This window comes from Cydia strobilella, chromosome 17, assembly GCF_947568885.1.
Source record: "Cydia strobilella chromosome 17, ilCydStro3.1, whole genome shotgun sequence".
Classification (NCBI taxonomy): domain Eukaryota; kingdom Metazoa; phylum Arthropoda; class Insecta; order Lepidoptera; family Tortricidae; genus Cydia; species Cydia strobilella.
In genome coordinates this window covers 11,797,686-11,818,599 of record NC_086057.1, presented here as the reverse complement: position 1 = coordinate 11,818,599, position 20,914 = coordinate 11,797,686, and the positions used below count along the sequence as shown (strand labels likewise).

Here is a 20,914-nt window from a genome sequence, read left to right as displayed (position 1 = left end):
TGTTTCGTCTGCACAAGGTAGTGGGCCAGCGATGGTGCGTACGCATCTACACATGGCCCATTCGATAGTGCGTGCTCTCAACCATCGCATGGCCATCTCGCTGGTGCATCGCTGGGCCATCTTGTAGAGGAGCCATTAGGATTTTAAATTCAGATTTCCACATAACATTTTATTAAATAGCATGCCTTGTGTGATGGTGGGGCAATTATCTTCTGTTTTACCATTTTATACTAATCTTATTATAGTCATGGTTATCTCTATGTTTCTGGCAAACAAACAATTCTATATCATGCCATAAATAAGTTACGTAGGTACTGCTACAATATAATTACTGAAATAAATAAGTAAGGTATACTGGTTACAGAGTCTCAGTTTTAAAACTAATAAATTCAGTTGAGTATTGAGTAGGCAGTGTTTTCATCAGACTAAACGAAAGTTTAGAGTGGGAAAGTTCTCTGTGACTACATTAACGGGGAAGCGTTTTTTAAAGTTTTCGTTGAATTCAAGGAGGCAACGATTACAAGAGCCTTAATGAACCCAACATACTTTTTTAAACTTAAAATTATACTAATCGATCCAGTGTAACGATCGCGCCAGTTCTCTGACTTTGTACCATGGAAAGGGGGGGTAGTCAGCGTTTCTTCTGACTCTCGAGACCCTGGACCTCCTGTTATAGTAGTTTGGAGTCAGGTAGCTGGGTGACTGGTAGCGGTTGTAGACTGGCTTGTCGGGGTACGCGTGTGGTTGGGAGTAGTCCACTTTGTACGCGCTAGTGGTGCTCTGTACTGCGGCGAATCGGTTAGCGGTGAACCCTGGAAGTAATGAAACGAATTTGAATATTGTGAAACGGTGACAGCATAATATACGGAAAGGCAAAATAAGTTTGCTTAAACAGTTATCATACTGTTGTTGTGCCTATAAGTCTGTAAACTATAACGTATATTTGGCATATTTTTTTGGACAAGTAGCGTTAGAAATTGTGAAATTTTAATATTTGGTTAGAAACATCGACCTGTAGGAAATAGTGTTTTTCCATCGATATGACTAGACAGGGATAGAATTGCATACCTACTGAAGGCAATAAAATAGATATTTGGTTTTATTGCCGATGGATACTAAGTTTCATCATTTTCAGATATTCGGGACGGAACATTGGATCGTACGATTTTAGAAATTTTTGTAGAAACATAGGTATAATGGTAAACTCAACCCAACTCGTCAAAATTGTGTCCATAAAATTGGAGCGGTTATAAGCTCAAATGAATTTCCATTCATCCCTGAGTTATAGATATGGTATATTACCTTGGTAAACAGGGTTGTGTCGCACGCACATCATTCCATACACCCTGATACCGGGTACCGATGCGTAGGTGGGCTGATCGTGGGACATTGGTCCTTCTGCAATTAAAAACAAAAAAATTGTCATTAGTTACATTTTGATGATAAAGACGATGTGTTGTTGGAAATCCGAGTCTTAAACCCTACTTTCAGAAACTTTAGATTATGTATGTTTGTCGTTATGTGCGGTCTAAAGCATCTTCTGTGAAGCTGGTTTCGGGCGTGGGCGTGGGTATGACTGACTAAATTTGAATTAAATTCTCCGCTTGCAGCCAATGGCATGTGGCATAGTACAATTTACTTTTATAAAATAGAATAAATGGGCTAAACCGGATCTTTTGGGGGTGCCAAGGGTTTAGAGATCAGCTTAATTTGGATCACCAAGGAACAATCGTGCCAAGCGGCATCGCCTGATACAAAAGTGCATACTCCTCAGTATGCGTGTGATGTGAGTCCGGAGAGTGAATGAGATCATGATTCCAATTCTCGTCAAGTAAACTTACCCAATATATGATTCTCTGGACACCGGCAGATGACCAGGTAATGCGACTTGCCGGTCCTAATGTTCTGCAGGGCCAGTAGCGACCAATCTCGAGGAGCGCGACATTCTCGCATTTCGGAGACGGCCTCGCACGTCTTCACTAAGGTCACTGCTTTGTTTGCGTACTGGAATAATAGGAATAAAGTTAGAAATTAAGGAAACCTTCGCTTGACAGCGTAATTAAGAGAAAAGGGGACAGCCGCTTCTCCATACAATCGCAGACCCCATTTTTTTCTCCGGATATTTACATTATGGAAAATATTATTACATAATTTGATGTATATTAACCATAGCTATGCTCTACGTTAGACTTTTTTGGATATTTTGATTACCTATTGTAAAAATAAGGAGCAAAAAACAGATTTCATACAAATAACTAAATGCTCCTAACTTTTATAATCCTTAAAAATTCGAAAAAAAATCAAACGTAGGGGCATAGCTGTGGTTGATATACAACAGATTGTATCAAAATATTTTTAATTATTTTATTATCCAGAAAGGATTAGTTGTCAAGCGGATCCCAGGCTCCCATGAGCCGTGGCAAAATGCCGGGATAACGCGAGGAAGAAAAGAAAGATTATCCAAAAAGGAAAAAATGAGGACTACGTTTGTATGAAAAGGCGATTTCGAGCGGGTCCTCCACTTTCGTCTTAAACACATGGTAAATAAATCGGGCGATCGAAAAACAAAACTGTAAGACTGGCGTACAACCAAAGTTTGTTCGACGTCTACTGTCGTAATTACTCAAATAGGCAGGAATCAGAAATTATTTATTTGCATTGATACAGTATATATATATATATATATATATATATATATATATATATATATATATATATATATATATTGTCTCCGGTTACCGCGATAGTTACTCATGAAATAAAACTATGAAAACGGATTATATCGCGTATATTGAAGCTGCAAAGGGCTGTAAAGGGTTCGAAACGTCGGGATGTATTATAAATTCAATATACGCGATATAATCCGTTTTTTCATAGTTTTTTCATAGTTAGTTTTAGTATGGGGATGTTACAATACATTAGTTTTACAGTTCATGTATTCTTGCATCTTCATGTTCATGTATCTTTCTTATTGATGGATCTCGGCTATTTAAATCCAATGTGTTCAAGGTTTCCAGAAGTGTTCTACTTTATCATGATGCTTCAGGACAGATAGTACTAAAAGTGTTAATTGAATACCGATGACTGTCATTTACATGAAACCTTCCCATTGTCACGCAGGCTAGACACAAGAAACAGTTTAACACTCACCTTCTTCTTAGAATCTGTAGTTAGCCTGGTGGTGTGCAGGTCGTCAGCGTTAAGACTCGCGGAGCAAGGGTCCCGGTACCGAGCCGGGCAGGCACAGAGAGGCTGGGTGTAGTTTAGACGCACGTACACTGCATTGCAAACCTGAAACCCATATTAAATCAGTTAATTTTAAATTAAATAAATATCTGGTCATTGTGTTAGCAATTACGAGTACTCGAGTAATAAGGACAGAACTTGCTGGTATAATAGGTTATTTATATAGCCGGTCAAACAAGTTTGTCAGTAGAAAAAGGCGCGAAATTCTAATTTTCTATGGGACTTTAACCCTTCGCGCCTACTTTTTTTAAATTTGCCACTTCTACTAACGAAAATTGACAAAATATAGCATAGGTACTAATAGGCTGCATGAAAACAAAAGAAAAGTGAATTTTTCCCACAGAACTGGATGACAAGCATAAAAATGACAGGTCTGTGATTTTTCCTATATTTAGACACTTCTGACATAAGGTTTATAAATTGTTATGATGTTTTGATGTATTCGTTATTTTAAGGTGATCGCTGTTTTTGGGAAAACGTTCGTTTCCATGCATCATACACATTTATATGATAATGCGTATAGTTTCCGTAGATGGTTTAAATTCAACGTTGTCCCCTGAACGAGCTAATACAGACATTTTTATATATCCTAGTCCCACAATCAATATCAATAAGTGTAAAAATGAGAAGGTTTAGATGTTTGGAATTCTGCATGTTGTCTTCTCAATCAGGTGAAGGCGGCCTACTTTCAATTTGTCACCTTACTTATAGACCGGGCGAATAGAAATCATTGGATTCCACTGAGTTATTATAACTATAACGGCATACCAAACAATGAAATTGTCGCAATCACAACCTGTACCACGCGACCCAAACGTCGTAAGCGCCATAAAATTGATGGCGCTTACGCATTTAGGTCGCGAGATTCACGCTCCGCTTCTATGGTTTGGTGCCAAAACGGCAGCAACTCACGGCGCAAAATACTGGTTCTCTGCGCGGGTTCTATTCGTTAGTAATAAATTATTACTAATAATAGTTCAATGTTGGATGCACTTTTCATGTTTGTATGTTTCGTTTTTGATAGACGATAATAGGATTGGCCTGGAGGTTAAGAGGTTAGGTATTTGTCCGGGGAACTGAACTGAACTGTCAGTTACATATCCATTTATTAGGGAGGAAGAGAAATATTGTAATCAGCATTACCAATGTTTATTTATATTTCATATATTTCATATATCTTTATTGCGATCATGTTCATTACAGAGGATGGTACAAAACATTTTGAAGTAGGTACATGATACCCCGTTAGGGCACTGCAACAATCTTAATACTAGGTACTGAACTATTTACCTGTTGTATGGCGCATTCTGGAAGCAGATAGATATGCTGGTTGTGTGGATAGTAGTGGTACTTTGTGGGTTTGGCCAGCACGTTCGTAGAACCCGCAGGGAGAGGCACCGTCTGAAAATAATAAATATAAAGGTTAAGACGCGTTGTTTAATCAAGCTTAAACAAGAGCTTAAACTCTGTGTTTATGTTTTCTCCATCGAATGGTTCCTTTGGCTGCAATCCGATTGCATCATCGGATCAGCTTCATGTTAGAATTGTATTCCATTGAAATACGAAAGTATGCCAAATTTCACCTAAATCAGGCACCGCAAAGTGGTTCAAATTGACCTAAGTACATAGTATACCTACATATGTACTTCTTTTTACCGCCGACTGTACATTTATTTGAGTCATTAGTACATTCATATCCCTTATTCAACAATTCTATCAAATCCATGGGTTTCCACCATCGGTTACCATCAGATCAAGTCAATGTCATCATTATATTACGTTGTCACAGGTCATTCATAGTAAGTAAATATTCTTTATTGCACCAATAATTATACATTTTACATAAGTACATGTAAAACTACAAAGAAATTTTAAAGAAGAATAGAACCAGGTAACAACAGGCGGTCTTATCGCTAAAAAGCGATCTCTTCCAGACAACCTTTGGGTAGCCGGAAATGTAAAACTCATACAAAAGTCAATTTAACGAGAAGTGCAAGGAGCTAAAAAAGGAGGCTATATATTAAACACAAACACACATACTACATACTACTATAAAGTAGGGTTGACATATGCAAAAATAGAATATCCTTACAAAAGTCCGGACACCACCCTAAAAATCCTGACATTTCCTGGATGGTAATTTCTTTAAAGAATCCGCTCATTAAATCCCTTATTTCAAAACCTTTCGTAGGCCACTAACCCCTTAACTCTCCACAATACGCCGTAGCTACAGCATAACCTTCCCTTTCCTCTGCCCAACTGAAAACTTTTAGCTAACCTCTAGTGGTTACTTGAAGTTTCTAAAAAACCCTGACACTCTCCAAGTCCCTCGTCAATCCCCATCCTGACAAACGACCAAAATTCCTGACATATCAGGGGAAATCTTGACGTATAGCAACGCTATATGTACCTATCATACCTAAGAATACCAAATCTTATAAGATTTGACCCGCACATGGCACATGGTAACATACTAAGTAACTAACACTACAAAAACTTTTATACACACAAAGCAGCTTCCAAATTTTAACAATAAAACATTTTTTTATTATACCAAAAAAACGCACTATACTATTCCCATAATTCTTCTAATGTAGAACAGATACATTAACAGTTGTACCAATAGCCTTAAGCTGTTACTAAATTCCTGATTGGCTTTACAGTGTAGTTGCTGTTTGGCGTATCGCCAATAGTTCGTGAAACAAATTGAGTGCCGTAAAAGCCAACTATAAGTCCAAAAGCTTCTAACTTCAAAATCCAAAATTAAGAGTAACATCTTCGTTTAGGTGTTATTGTTGGAATTTTGTAGATCTATGGCAAAATTTGTTTATGAATCATTTCATTTATTTTATTCTTAAACAATACAATCATTGTGTCAGAAATCACATTAAATACAATTTAATGGAATGGAAGAGAAAACTAAAAAGAACATTAGTATTGATTCTTAATTTTTAGGGTTCCGTACCCAAAGGGTAAAAACGGGACCCTATTACTAAGACTCCGCTGTCCGTCTGTCCGTCTGTCTGTCACCAGGCTGTATCTCATGAACCGTGATAGCTAGACAGTTAAAATTTTCACAGATGATGTATTTCTGTTGCGTACTTTTTAGTATAACAACAAATACTAAAAAGTACGGAACCCTCGGTGCGCGAGTCCGACTCGCACTTGACCGGTTTTTTATTGAACTTGTGAATCATAATATTGTCTTCGGTTACCGCGATAGTTACTCATGAAATAAAACTATGAAAACGGATTATATCGCGTATATTGAATTTATAATACATCCCGACGTTTCGAACCCTTTACAGCGTTCGTGATCAACGGGTGACTGAGGAAAAATTACAAAGTGCAAAAATACCCACATACTAAAATAATGAACAATCATAGACTACAAACTTTAAGGCTGGTTGTACATGCAAAATCGGTTCATAAGGCTAGTTATACACTACAATTATTTTCAAGTAAAGATATATATATATATACGCGATAAAAAAAAATGTGAATCATAGTTGTAGTACTGTAAAGGAGTGTACAGGGTTTTAAAACGTCGGCAACGCGCGTGTTATATCTCTGGTGTTGCAGGCGTCCATAGGGTACGGTGACTGCTTACCATCAGGCGGGCCGTAGGCTTGTTTGCCACCGACGTGGTATTAAAAAAATAGTTGTAGTACATGTACAGTTGGTTAATTTTGCGGTGCTCAAACAGACTGAATACTTAGTGCTTAACTAAAATTTTAAGGGTATACATGGTATGATTAAGGTTTCAAGGAGATTAAAAATTTATTTACAATGAAGTAATTTTGTGCATATCTGTCAATAACGAGATAAAAAATATAAAAATTTCTCGCATGTTATCACAAATTATATCAGAGTTAATATTCGTGACCAGGAGATAGGTAGGCTACAAATAGATTTCCGATCACTTTTTAATGGTGTTACATTTTTCACAAAAACGGCCCTGTATCAATTTCAATTTATGATCAATCTTCTATCAAGCCTCTATCAATTTATTGTATTTATTTCTATTTAAAGTATATTCGGGTAAAAACTGTAATAGATGTCATATATTAAAGAAAAAGTGACGAAGCCCTCACTTTTTCTTTAATATATGACATCTATTACAGTTTTTAATTTATATATAGTAGTGTGACTACTTTAAAAAAAAACACATCAAAATATTTAATAAAATAATTTGATTTGTTCCCAAACTTGTTATATTCGGGTAGTTCCGAATGTAGAAAACCGTGGTGATTTTCATCTGATTCGACATACAAAATTAGGTACCCGAAGACGCATTTCACAATAATCAATCCTTCAGTTTCACAAACTGAGCCTTAGATAAATTCATAAAAAGCTAACTAGACATTTATCAAGCATAGCTATTTTTAAGTAGGTATCAAAACTTGTTCAAATGAACCATCACAAAGCGATAACGGAAATATGGACCGCGAGCCAGGCGCAAATTTCGTCAGTCATCGCCTCCCGGGCGAAAACTCGTATAGCGGTTAACGGCTATGTATGATGAACCCTCGTGAACGTCAGCTGCCGCTCCGTTGGTGGGTTGAGGAATGGCAGCTACCGAAACGCGTAACACGGTCTTTCCACCGCTATACGACCGGCTGACGATTTGTTTTATTAACAATAGCATCTAAACTATCATCTGACAAAGTATCAAACTGGAGGCGATGACGCCGATGACTGAAAAGAATTTTCTTTTTTACATGTTCATGTGACCAGCTGACGGTCTTTCCACAGCGATACAATCGGCTGACTATTTTGTTTACTCACAATAGCATCTAAACTATCATCTGACAAAGTATCAAGCGGGAGGCGATGACAAAAATTTTTTTATAGACTTTATTTGCTGCCATTCCTCAACCCACCAACGGAGCGGCAGCTGACGTTCACGAGGGTTCATCATACATAGCCGCTAACCACTATACGAGTTTTCGCCCGGGAGGCGATTGGTCATGGAAATCTGTTCCTGGCCCGCGGTCTAATAGAATTAACAATGCTTTTTACTCCACTCCACGTAAAGTTAGAATTGCTGAGATACAACCGATAACTTGCATTGAAGAATGTATTCGTAACTATATTCTCATCGGTGCTATCATTCGAGTTCTAACGTGAACCAGAGTAATGTGACCTCACTGTTAAAAAAAAACAATTAGAGGTACATTTTTTATAGTATAGGAGGCAAACGGGCAGACGAATCGCCTGATGGTAAGCGATTACCGTCGCCCATGGAAACCCGCAACACCATGGGGGGTTGTAAGTGCGTTGCCAGCCTATGAGATGGAAGTACCTACGCTCTTTTCTTGAAGGTCGTATCGGTACGGAAATACCACAAGCGGCAGTTAATTCCACAGTTTATGCTATTGTAAAAGAATGCGTTTTTATTTAGCTATCTACAGAGTTCGTTACCGGTATAACTTAATTTCTCCTCGTAGTCACAATACTAAAATAGTATTTAAAAAAGGACAATAAATAATCATGCTAGCTGAATTTTCAGAAATATAATTTAATAACCGAGTTGCTGAAATTAGATACGAGATACGAGTTAATACCGATGATCGCGGCGGCAGCAAACGGCAACAGCTAGTGGCCATTTATGTGAGAGTAAGACGCCTCGATCCGACCTCTCCCTCCCATTTTAGTGACTTGCCACTATAATCGCCGTGCGATGTTGTCCCTCTCCTTGCATCGGTTTCCTCATCACTAGAATCGTGACCGTGGTCGAGCTGTTATACTGGTTAAGTTGAGCCTCCGACTCGCTCTAGCTCGGTATGCGATAGGAATGACATAACTGCTCTGCCGTGCTCATTGTCTTTTCGCGTGCGAATGGAATTGTTGTTAAAAGTTCGATAGAAGCTCACTGATACAGTGTCATCTATGTTTAGTTCTGATATACTACCTATTACCTAACTACTAGATTACAGCTTAGCCACGTAAACTTAAAGCGCTAGTTCGATTCCGGTCTCGTCCTCCGGAGGGCTTGGACACTTTTTCTTTAGTATATGACACCTATTTCAGTTTATAATTTATTCGTATAGGGGGTACAAGCACGTACTGCTCGCCCTTTAGAGTTAGTCAAAGGCGCCCAGGCTTTTGAAAATGCATATACTAGAGAATTTGGGATGGGTAGCGCCGTGGCCGGGTAGCCGCCCAATTGATTCCGAACTCAGCCACCGGAGGGCTTGATCACTTTTTCTTTACTATATGACATGTATTTCAGTTTAAACTCTCAGCCTTAAACAACCAACGGACAAGAAAATAAAACACACTGTAGTTAAACTCGTCGATAGCTAGATCATTGACATAGAAGCATCATTGAATGGGATCGTCGGGCTTGGGTGCCTCCGTACTCCGTGCGAATAGTATTGTCGTTACAACAAATTGGTTGTTGCTTAATGCAACACGAATGACCCCGAAGTTCGCGAAACTTTTTAAATGGGTCAACTTTATCTGGAACTACTTACCACTTACGGACTTACGCATTAAAAATAATAATAATAACACCTATAATAATGTGAAGCTAAATTGTCTTAAATTGTGACGCTGGTTTTCCGTAGTGTGCTTAGCCAATGCGTGTGGAATTATAAACAAAATGTATCGAAAATCTGATATTTCCTTTGCCCAAATTTTCGTACTTAATATTTGACATGTATTGTGTCAACTGTCACTGCTAATGTGTTACATGTCGCACACGCAATAAGTAACTTTGTATCGTCTAGGTGCCCAGAGACCTGTAAAAAGGTCTCCCATTCCATTGAAATTGAATCTTGCATTTGTCTTGGCAAGTTTTGATTCGTGGGCGGCTACGTGGGCGGCGAGAGTGTATTGATGAATCAGAATTTAGCACACATTTATCATATGTAAATATCCGTATCAGTTTACATACCAGGCAGAGGCTAGCTTGCTCAATAATATTAAAATATTATCTATTTAATATGCAGAACAACTGATATGTTTGAAGTCGGTGCCATCGATCATATCCTAAGGGAGTAGAATAAGGCACGTAAGTTTAAACACACGCAGCAAAGTAGCATGAAAAAGCTAGTTACAAATAAAGGATACTTACAGGAAAAAATCAGAAGCAATTCGCCATAGCGATAAAGTTGGCAATTAATAGGTTCGAGATACGATAAAACATGTATTATACGTATAAGGGAACAAATTGTGGCAGGGCGTGCAGAGTGTGCAACTTAGTCGCGTCCGATAAAAAATCGGCCCGATTGATGTGTGTTGCTGGCAAGGTTTGAAATGACGTCTTGTTGTGATATACCTATCTAATAGGTTTAGGAACTAGGAACTAATGTGTAATAGCCAATATTTTTTGCGATTTCGGGTTTGGTGCTATAATGAAAGTATATTAAATTATTTTTCAGTACATGTTGAATTGCACGCAGGCTTAGCGGGAACTATAGAAAAAGCGTTTTCCCTAGGGAGTTATGAAGTTTCTAGTATTATCAGTTAACAGTTTAACAACTGTTAATTAACAGTTTTATGTCTTTATACTTCATTTTTGTATCGCAAGTGTGATGAAAAACATTGTGTGTAACTCGGGGCGTAATAATATTGCGTTCCGGCAAGCCGTCGCGATTTAACTATACTCTCGTTTGCAATATTTAACTTACGGCACATGTTGCACAATGTACTATTAATATTAAAACTCACGTATTATTAAGTCGAATAACTCGACATGTTTCGATCCAATTGAGTCTCACAGGAGTTTTATAGTTAAAATAATGAAAGTAGTTCAATTTTGCGAATAGATTCGAACTCTGCATATAAAGCCCCATAGTGGAAGGCACATTGCAGAATGCCGCCCCATTCTAATATGGGGATCCATTCCCGCTCTTGAGTTTATAATACTGTGCTAGGTGTTTCACAGAACTCTACAGCATACAGATTGTCAACAACATCGACAATTCTTCACGGTCAGGTGCCGCGATTTTCTGCCAATTGCGCTGTCACGGCGGCAGATCAGGTTAATAAACTTATTTAGTTTACAACTCACTTTTTACACGAATATAATTCCGGCACCCTTTAATACATATACGACGTCGCTCATTTATTTCTTGATGTTCAAATGTAGCTTCGATCGACATTGATAAGGGGATGATAAAGACAACTGATCGCTAAATTATGGCCGGCGGGGCAGAAAGGTTCCTCAGACAAGAGACAATGTGGGAAAGCCCTAAAACAGAGCAACTTAGGATTTGTTCATGATTGTAGAGAACTGTGGAAATGGCATGGCGATAGTGTCATGGAAAATATATTAGTGAAATCTTAAACTCGGCAAATATTATTTGACCATAGAAGGCACTTGTCCGCGTGACATTTCGATGTCGCTTTCTACTATTTTCACCCGACTACGGTAAAACCAAAAGGTAGGGTTTATGATTTTAGCAATCTGTACCTTTAAATACGTGTATAATCGTAGCGTAAATTTGCAGAGCCCGTTTGATGAATATGATGTCTTAATATCTTAATCTGACGAGCTCGAGTAACTACACAAATCCCCTCTTGGGCTCCCCGACCATAAAGGTTTAGTCCATCATTTATCACTTTAAAGGGCGACAGACCGTTTCACCTATTCGTCTTTGACACGTGTAAAAGATCGTGCAAAGTGAACAAACAACCGTTACGCTCCGGAGCCCCAGTGTCGCACAATGTGCACCTGCTGGGAGATTTAATTTCGATAATATCTTGTCGGTGGTTATATCTACTCTAGTAACCTGCATTGACATATAAGCTCACAACGAGGCTTTGTGTTCATGTTGTTTGGTGCATTTACTTGTTTTGGGCTTGAGTTATGACAAAGAAAAAACCGGACAAGTGCGAGTCGGACTCGCCCACCGAGGGTTCCGTACTTTTTAGTATTTGTTGTTATTGCAGCAACAAAAATACATCATCTGTGAAAATTTCAACTGTCTAGCTATCACGGTTCATGAGATACAGCCTGGTGACAGACAGACGGACAGTGGAATCTTGGTAATAGGGTCCCGTTTCTACCGTTTGGGTTCGGAACGTTAAAAAACTGGTGTAAGCTGACCTCGCTTCTACGCGCTAAGTCATACATGTTTTATTCACACAAATTATATTACATACATGGAATGGTAAAATTATAGCATGCTGCGAGATCTGATTTCGATTGTATCTTTTCGGTGGTTATATCTACTCTTGTAATCTGTAAGCTTAGGCTTTTGTGCTGTTGTCATTTGAGTTGTAATCGAAGACTCATTGATTGTATTCGATATTTTTTTTATTTGTGAATGTCAATAGGTAATCGTTAATTAAAAAGTTAAGGATGGTCTCCTAAAACCTTTAGACGTAGCAGCCGCCCCCAGTTCCCCATTTAGAAAATCCCCCTGTAGAATGTAGCTGGTAAAATAATAACCTTTCTTTTTAAATTTGTCGTCAAACTAGTTGAATTAATATTGTCTTCGGTTCTCGTGATAGTTACTCATCAAATAAAACTATGTAAACGGTCACACGGAACGGTGGTCCCCCGTTGACTACGAGCGCTTTAAAGGATTCGAAACGTCGCGTCGGGATGTATTTTATATTATTTATACTTACGCGATATAATCCATTTACATAGTTCTAGTTTAATTAATCTAAAACTTTACTTAAGCCAACTTGTAATAGTATACACAGAAACACAGTACAGAATAACATCATCAAATCATCATCGCTAGTTGACACTTTTACTTTCTCTTTCCAACAAAGTATGATTGTACTGAAAAGAGTATTGGCACGTGCGCAACACACATCTCGAACTTCTCACAAAGTCTTGTCTTGTACTAAATATAATCTGACCTTTCATGTGTAACTAGTTTGGATCATTCCTCTTACGTAAATACAATAAATTAAACGCCATTTTGTGGATAACAATTGAAGAACTATTGGTAGGAAATAAATAAACTAAAATAAAGACATGCCCCGCATTGTTGAAAAGTATTCTTGCTGCCAAAACATAGCGATTCTTAGATCATACCTGAGTAAAAGCTGTACAAAAGTAACAAAACTACCACTACATTAATAGATAACCGATCAATGTTTCTTTTCTTGTCACTTCATTTTATTCCAAAAAATATGGTGACGGTCCTTTTGAGCGGAACTTTGGATATGGACATTATGTGTATAAATATCATATTTATAAACTTCCGAACCGGACAATTGTTACAATTAATTCGGTTACTTTCGGCATAAAAGAAGAGCGAACGTTTGCGTACTTAAAATTGATCGTTTGTCTTCTGTCAATTTGACTTATGTATTAAATTTTGTAAGAAAGGGATAAAACGTAACTTAAAAAATTGAGGCTTGTAAAGTTTTCTCAAAGCAGTGCTATATAATGTGTATAATTTTTTTAACAAGTTGCCGGCGGAAATTTAACGGCTACCTTTTAACAGCTTTCGAGGGACGTTTCTTTTAGACAACATAAATTAAAGTAAATCTAATAAAAAAAATTACATCAAATTATTGTTTCGGGTCATTAATTAATTATTATTTATATTTGACATTATATTTCAATTAAATTTTATAATGGTTACGCATCCCCTTCTTTATTTTATTTTACTTTTTACTTCTGATCTGAAGGTATTGCAAATTATTTATTTAATTATGTTGTTGTTTTAGCTATAATTGTAAATAAAATTATTATTTCATAAAATATTTTGTATTTAGGCTAGTTTGTAAGATTTGCATGCTGTGCATGGACGGCTAAGAGGATAGACTTTCTTACAAATATAATGTACCAAGTTTTGTAACTCCTTTTTATGCAAATTCATTATTATGAATAAGGAAATAATAGGATTTATGTTGGTCCTGTTAAGGCGGACAGCTTGTAAAGTTTGTTGAATAGCGATGCTCTCTTCCGACCTTCACGTCGCCACTCCAATCTCTGGTCACAACTTTTTGTTATTTTTATACATCATCGCACCAACTTTCACTCGGGCGCCCTGCGAATCACCAATTTGATCGATTCCACTAAAAATTAATTTAAGGGCTCCCAGGCTTTCTCTTTATGCTTCGACGATTGATTGATTTTCGTTGTTTGTTGATAAACAGAGCGGTATAAAGTACTTGTGATTCGATCTGCGACACCGTTGTGTCTTGTGTCTAATACGAAAATGATGAAGGTTTTCTTTTTGGACGATCAAAGTAAAACCACGAGCAAGCTACAACAACCACACGCAACAACTAAAAGAAAAAAAAACAAATGGTGTGTCTTATAGACCCCTAAGGAACTTGATTGAGGATCACGAAAACCGGGGTCTATTCCACCGACAAGAGCCAGGCTCTTAAATTATGATTTCGGCAATCAAAGAGGTCCATGCAAGTTAAGTGTAGCGTATATAGCGCTTTGAATACAAAAAAAATGAGACGGTTTTCTCCTGGCAAATCCACTTTAACAAATTTTATTTTTGTTCTCAAGTTCACCTTTTTCGTATCCAAAACTACTATGCGCCATTAAAAGAGGGGTTATCGGTAAAGTTAACCGCTTAGCGAATACCGTTCTGATGGTGGTCGGATAACAGCGCGAGGCGCCGCGCCGGAGACCAAGTCATCAGGAGGTTAGAGGAGGTTAATCCTGACCGATTGTTTCGATTCTGTGCGCGTGCGCTTAAGTCGAGATCTAAGGCGCCAGTGTAACGTGCCATCTATCCACAAGAGAGATGCAACTATGATATTTTTACAAGCTTTTGTTTAACATGCAATGTTTGTATGTATGTTCGGGTCAATCTCGCAAGCTAATTAGACTCACTTCCCATTATTAGATTGAGCTGAAACTTACCATACATATGTAAGTTGGGTGGCAATGCAATATTATGGTAGGTACAGTCAGTATCAAAAATTTCGTTAACACAATGCCTTAGCGTTGTCCCTGGTCGGTAAGCGAATGGAACACTATTGCTTGCTATTATCCATGCGCCGGACGTCACGTCCAGAAATATTCCAAAAGTAAGCGAGTTTTCGACGGGCTCTAATCAGTGCCCATCTAATTAAGCATTGTTGTTACGTTTAAGGTTACAGTTATGCTGGCTCGGGTTCTGTAAGCGGTGGGAATATACGGCCAGGTTGAATGATCGATCACTGATTTTGGGATGTTATTACTTTTTGGAGCGTTCCATTACATTATGAAGAGGTAATAAGCCTTAAATCGCCACGCTGGCCAATGCGTCTTGGCGAGTTTTACTTCCTGCCACGTTTGCCTGGAATAAGTAGTTTACCAACAAGAGTTCATAGATCTACTACTCACTCCAGTTACCGGAGGGACCACGAGGAGGTGTGGACCAGGCATTGGCACCCAGAATGGATATGATGTGAAAAGCGAATGCGAAACGTACTTTCTTTTCCAATCAATATACATTATGGAGACCCTTTACCCTCCTATTACATTCTTTAGATTGTCTTACATGGTTTCTTACGAACACTGCATACTTTTTTTTGCTTTGATTTGACTCTGCCGAGTTTTGGTTATATACTTACCTACTCTAAAATTTGAAGGTCATATCGACTCCTATAATCAAGTTGAAATTTTATGTAATATTACAGAAATCATACAATACCACCCGTGTCTCCTTTTTTGAAATAAACTGTAGAGTCCTTGACTGATTTGTTGATTTTGTATTTTTCTTACAAACCCAGATGTCAAAAGACGCGGATAGTGATAACCATTCTCCATGGCTTGTTAGATTTGACAGATGTTTATAAATACTGATGTGCCGTCGGATAGTTTTCAGTCGCGAAAATTACACATGAAAAAAAAATTAAAACGTGTTGTTTTAGGGTTCCGTACCCAAAGGGTAAAAACGGGACCCTATTACTAAGACTCCGCTGTCCGTCTGTCCGTCTGTCCGTATGTCCGTCTGTCTGTCTGTCACCAGGCTGTATCTCATGAACAGTTGAAATTTTCACAAATGATGTATTTCTGTTGCCGCTAAAACAACAAATACTAAAAAGTACGAAACCTTCGGTGCGCGAGTCCGACTCGCACTTGGCCGGTTTTATTTTGTATGGGAATTTTCCAAAATGAAAGTTTTCTTTGGTTTCCTGTGAAATTTTCCAGAAATTTCTGAGAAAATTTCCAACTTTTTGGAAACTATCTACAAACGCCGTTAATGTATAAGTGATCTGTGACAAACCGCGTAAACTCCGTTATGATGTTAAGATCGGCCGATATGTTTACCTTAAAAGTAAATCTTACAATCATGATTGCCTCGTGAAACGGTCTGTACCATCGCGATTGTATCAAGGTTAGTGAACTATGAATACCGATAATAGGTATCTTAAGTAGTCGAAATTACACTCACTGAGTATTTTTAAATTTAACTAAATACTTGAAAAATAAAATTAATAATAATACGTATATCGTATACGTCGGTTTTTCACTCTGCGGCCCTGACCACCAGCCTTGCCCCGCTGCTAACCTAGGGTAGGTTAGGTTTTTTTAAATAATGTGTTTATATATTTTTTATAATATTTTGTAAGTGTTCTTACGAGTATATTGTACTTTTATACTCACATTGTAAAACCTTAAAGAAAATAAAACTATGTTTAACTAAAATAAAATATTACTAAATATATTACTAACTAAATTAAATCTAATAAAGAAGCGTAAATAAGAATATTAGAAGTTCCCCAAGTCTGTCGCCAGCGGAAGGGTGCCCATAAGGCTGGCTAAGTTCCCTCGTTAAATGGCGATGCCTGCATAGAAATGATTATTTTTATTATAAGACAGATTTTGCTTAAGTGACAATGTTTTTAGCGATTTGTCAAGTTTTCCCAATAACAAGTTCTTTGCTATTAAGCTGCTAGTTTTTTTTTTTCAAATTTTACCGGCCAGGGCAGTGGAAAGTGTCAACTTTTGGCCCGCTGCGCTGCCGTTGCCGCTTTCCGGCTCCATCTAACAAAAAAATTGTATGTATACACACCTCGCCCAGTAAATAAGAAAGCTTCAGTTCATCGAAGACATTTCTTACTTTTCTGGCTTTGGTATGTACATATTAAATATACTATATACTTTTACAGTACATGTGGTGCTAATTTACCGACCTATTACGGTAACTAGCACTATACGTGCGTATGTAGAAAATTTTGAGGGCCACGTCGTCGTCCCTTCGGTCGTGTTTTAATTTATCGCCACTCGTTGCGAATTTCCTGCTTTTCGCACTTGTATCGTAATGTAAGTACTATGACAAAACATTATTGCCACATATTTGATCTAGTTGATGAAACAATCAGGAAAAGCATTGGAAACTTCGTCTTTCATATATGATGTCTATTGCAGTTTAAAATGAGTAGAAAGAATTCCACATCTGTTGTTTCGATTTATAGCAAACATAAAAGTTAAATAAAAATCTCCGCATTTGTTGTTCAAATATTTAACTGCAGCAGTAGAATCGAATCCTTAAGCGAGGTTTAAACTAGCAAGAACTTGCATGCAATTTACGTTACATTGCTGACTACTAAGGTATACTGCATTCAAAATGTTTATCAGATACCGCAATGTAATGGAAATTGCATGCAAGTTCTTGCTAGTCTAAACCTCGCTTTAGGCGCTGTAGTTTTTCAAAAACGGAATGTTAATAAATTGCCGGAAATCAACTATATAAACTGTAAAAAATTATTTAAGGTTTAGTTTTATTTTGGAAACGAATATTTCCACTAGAAGGATCAGTCTCTCTAAGCGAACACCTCAAAGGGAAAACTCACACTCCTCTAGGCAAAGAGAATTTATTGTAATAGAGAGGTAAAGTCTAAGAAAAAATCGTGTCCCTTAATTTGACATCCAAAACAGATGGCGTTGTACTGCTACTGCGCCATATGTTTTGCGGTCACTGAATTGTCAAACGTCAACTTTTGACAATCAGTTACCGCAAAATGTATGGAGCTGTACCATCACACCATATACATGCCGACTTTATCAATGAAAATTTCTCCATGCAATTTCGCAGCTCACTGTACAGCACCATCTCTTTTACCTATCAAATTGGAAGCACGACTTTGTCTTAGATTGTACGCATCTTACTCAATCAATGTATCTTTGCTCTAGGTAAGCATAGAGCTTACACACACGCTTACATAGGTTATATATAGGTATCTGTACGATTACGATTGGGCAAAGTCGCTCTCAAAGGAGAGATATAAAGCTTTAGACTTGCATGCATATTGAGCTCTTTGTCTATTTGTTCTCGATTTATTTGACTATATATTGAATACAATTTGAACTAGAGTAGTAGAAATAGTGGAAGTATACGATGTACTACACTTTATTGATTGTTACTACTATTTCCGCCTTATTCATCGGTTAAATAACGAGTATGTCTCATTCTAAGAAACACAAATGTCACAATGACAGATAGGGACAAACATTATCAACGGCTGTTAGATTTGAAAGGCGCATAATTATGAATTAAGGGGCCCACTGATTATCAGTCCGCCGGAGTTAGAACAAAAAATTGACAGTTCCGAACAACTGACAGGCCGATATTGTCCGGCGGACTGGTAGTGGTATCAGTGGGCCCCTTAACGCCGTAACCGCCTGACGACCCGCGTGCTACACGTAGTATACTTGTACGTAATATACCTATAGGCCTTTTTTATACGTATAATTAACTTTTGACTCTTTGTCAATTTAATACAATTAAATTTAAGCTGGCAAATTCTCATACTCGCGGATTATAAGTTGCTGCATTTATATTTATTTACAACAGTATACACAATCTCTACACAACTCTTACAGTATTCTTAATTAAAATCAGAATAATAAAAAACCGTATAAAAACTTTATGAGATGTACACGCAATTATTTCCCATTGCTAAATGACCTCCCTACCCTATCTGCGATCTGAGAACTTCCCCTGCACGGACCGCAACATCTTGATACTTTACAACATAATGGCCAACCGCTTATTAACTTTATGTTGGTACATTGTTCAGCCATCAACATAGATCTTTTTTCCCGCTGACGTGAACTAGGTGCTCGATCGTCAATTAAGTACTGTTCAATAATATCTGATTCTAAAGGTACAGTAAAATTGCATAAAAACGTGGTTACTTAATTAAGACTTGCGTAGGGAGGGTAATGTTTTAAGTGTATGCATGTGGGTTTTCTTGTATTTTTGTATGCTCTGCTGCTTATACGGACAGACGGATTTTTACGCATAGGTTATCGTTTTTTCGTTACAGACATAAAGTATCATAAAGTTAAACGTGATTTGTTCTTCTGTATACGTCTCACTGGTGTACACGAAGCCTTCTCTCATATGAAAGAAATTATTGAGCTATATAATCCCTTCGCTGGCCTAGTGCGGAATACCATAGGGTATAATAATTCAATTGGGTTAGTAATAATTTAATTCCCGAACTGTAATTTGCGTTATGCCTCCTCTTAAGTCAGCTAATCCTCCTAATATTTGAAGGATATTAGGAGGTTCGCCGAAGAGGTTACCCGACTTGTTAATTAAATGCAAATGTAAACTATTAACATTTTTCGTATTAAATGTGTGTTTAAAATGGCTATTAATGTTCTAAAATTATGTGGTAAACGACAGCTCAAACAGGATTCAAGGGTATAATTAAAATGGTTACATGCCTCGTCATATCTCATCTGCGGTTGTTTGTCATGGCCTTGTTGCCAAGCCCAGTCTAGTTTAATAACTGGAACATGATTTGCTGGTATTGTTTATTTAAAGATAATTCTATTGGTTTTACATTGTAATGAGACTGATGACCCAGTGACAGAAGGAAATGAAGTTTGAAAACTTTGAGATGAGAGAATTTTACATCTAATACAGTTAGGTAATTGTAAATTTATAACATAGCCCTCCAGGATTTGTGACATTTGTGTGAATTTGTTTGAGATCAGTATTTTACCTACAGTCCTTGTGTTTGTAGTAATTGTAGTTCTGTACCTGAAAACAAGAAAAAAATATCAAATGTTTAATACTTATTTAAAAGTAAATTAAAATTGTCGATCCAATAATGCCATAATTGATATAAATAAATAGTAACCGGAGTTTACTTAACACCTCTAATTACGGACAAAATATACTAAATCGGGACTTAATAAAATCAACTTCCTAAATCGAATTCGCTCGCACATATCCTCTTTTAGACCCGTATACTGAATTAAATAGATAAAAGGAAAAATAAACCCGAGATGGAGCACGTGCGAACACGTTTTGTTGTCCTAACCCAAATTTCTGTTTACCCTTGAAACATAACCGTATCCCGAACAACGTAAATCTACGAGTAAAACGTGACGATCTTCCAATAATGTATTTGGGCGTAGTGACGTGCCATCCGCGGAAATATTCGCAACTTAAACATTAAAACAAATAAAATAAAAAGGGAAATTAATAAACGAGAAATTCAAAATTAATAGGCACACGTTAATTCAACATCATTGAATTTTTTTTTTCTAAAAACGCGATTTTAATTTCTATTTCTTTACCATCCAAACATTTTCTTATCTCCAAAGGTGTTCCTGTTTCAAAATTGCGTTCGAATTGTCATTCTGCTGCTATCACTTACAAAATAAATTTTAAGAATTATTTGTAAGTGATAGCAGAAAAATAAGTAGATATCTAAGAAAGTTTTACAAACATGACTTATATTAATTTATTATAATAATGAAAGCAGTAATTAACTATTA

General features: G+C 37.2%; 2 protein-coding genes across 2 annotated transcripts in view; one reads left to right on the top strand and one right to left on the bottom strand.

The window, feature by feature from the left end:
* Nucleotides 1-20,914, top strand: part of LOC134748711 (elongation factor-like GTPase 1) — a 210,122-nt gene that overhangs the window by 11,288 nt on the left and 177,920 nt on the right. The gene's annotated exons all lie outside the window — the stretch shown is intronic.
* Nucleotides 186-20,914, bottom strand: part of LOC134748721 (dystroglycan 1) — a 119,408-nt gene continuing 98,679 nt past the window's right edge. Inside the window, exons 2-6 of the mRNA XM_063683494.1 lie at nucleotides 4,537-4,647; nucleotides 3,151-3,291; nucleotides 1,842-2,004; nucleotides 1,303-1,398; nucleotides 186-812 (exon numbers count right to left, since the gene is read on the bottom strand). Of these exons, the coding sequence (XP_063539564.1) occupies nucleotides 568-812; nucleotides 1,303-1,398; nucleotides 1,842-2,004; nucleotides 3,151-3,291; nucleotides 4,537-4,647 (756 nt within the window). The 3' untranslated portion in view covers nucleotides 186-567. The remainder of the gene's footprint in view (nucleotides 813-1,302; nucleotides 1,399-1,841; nucleotides 2,005-3,150; nucleotides 3,292-4,536; nucleotides 4,648-20,914) is intronic.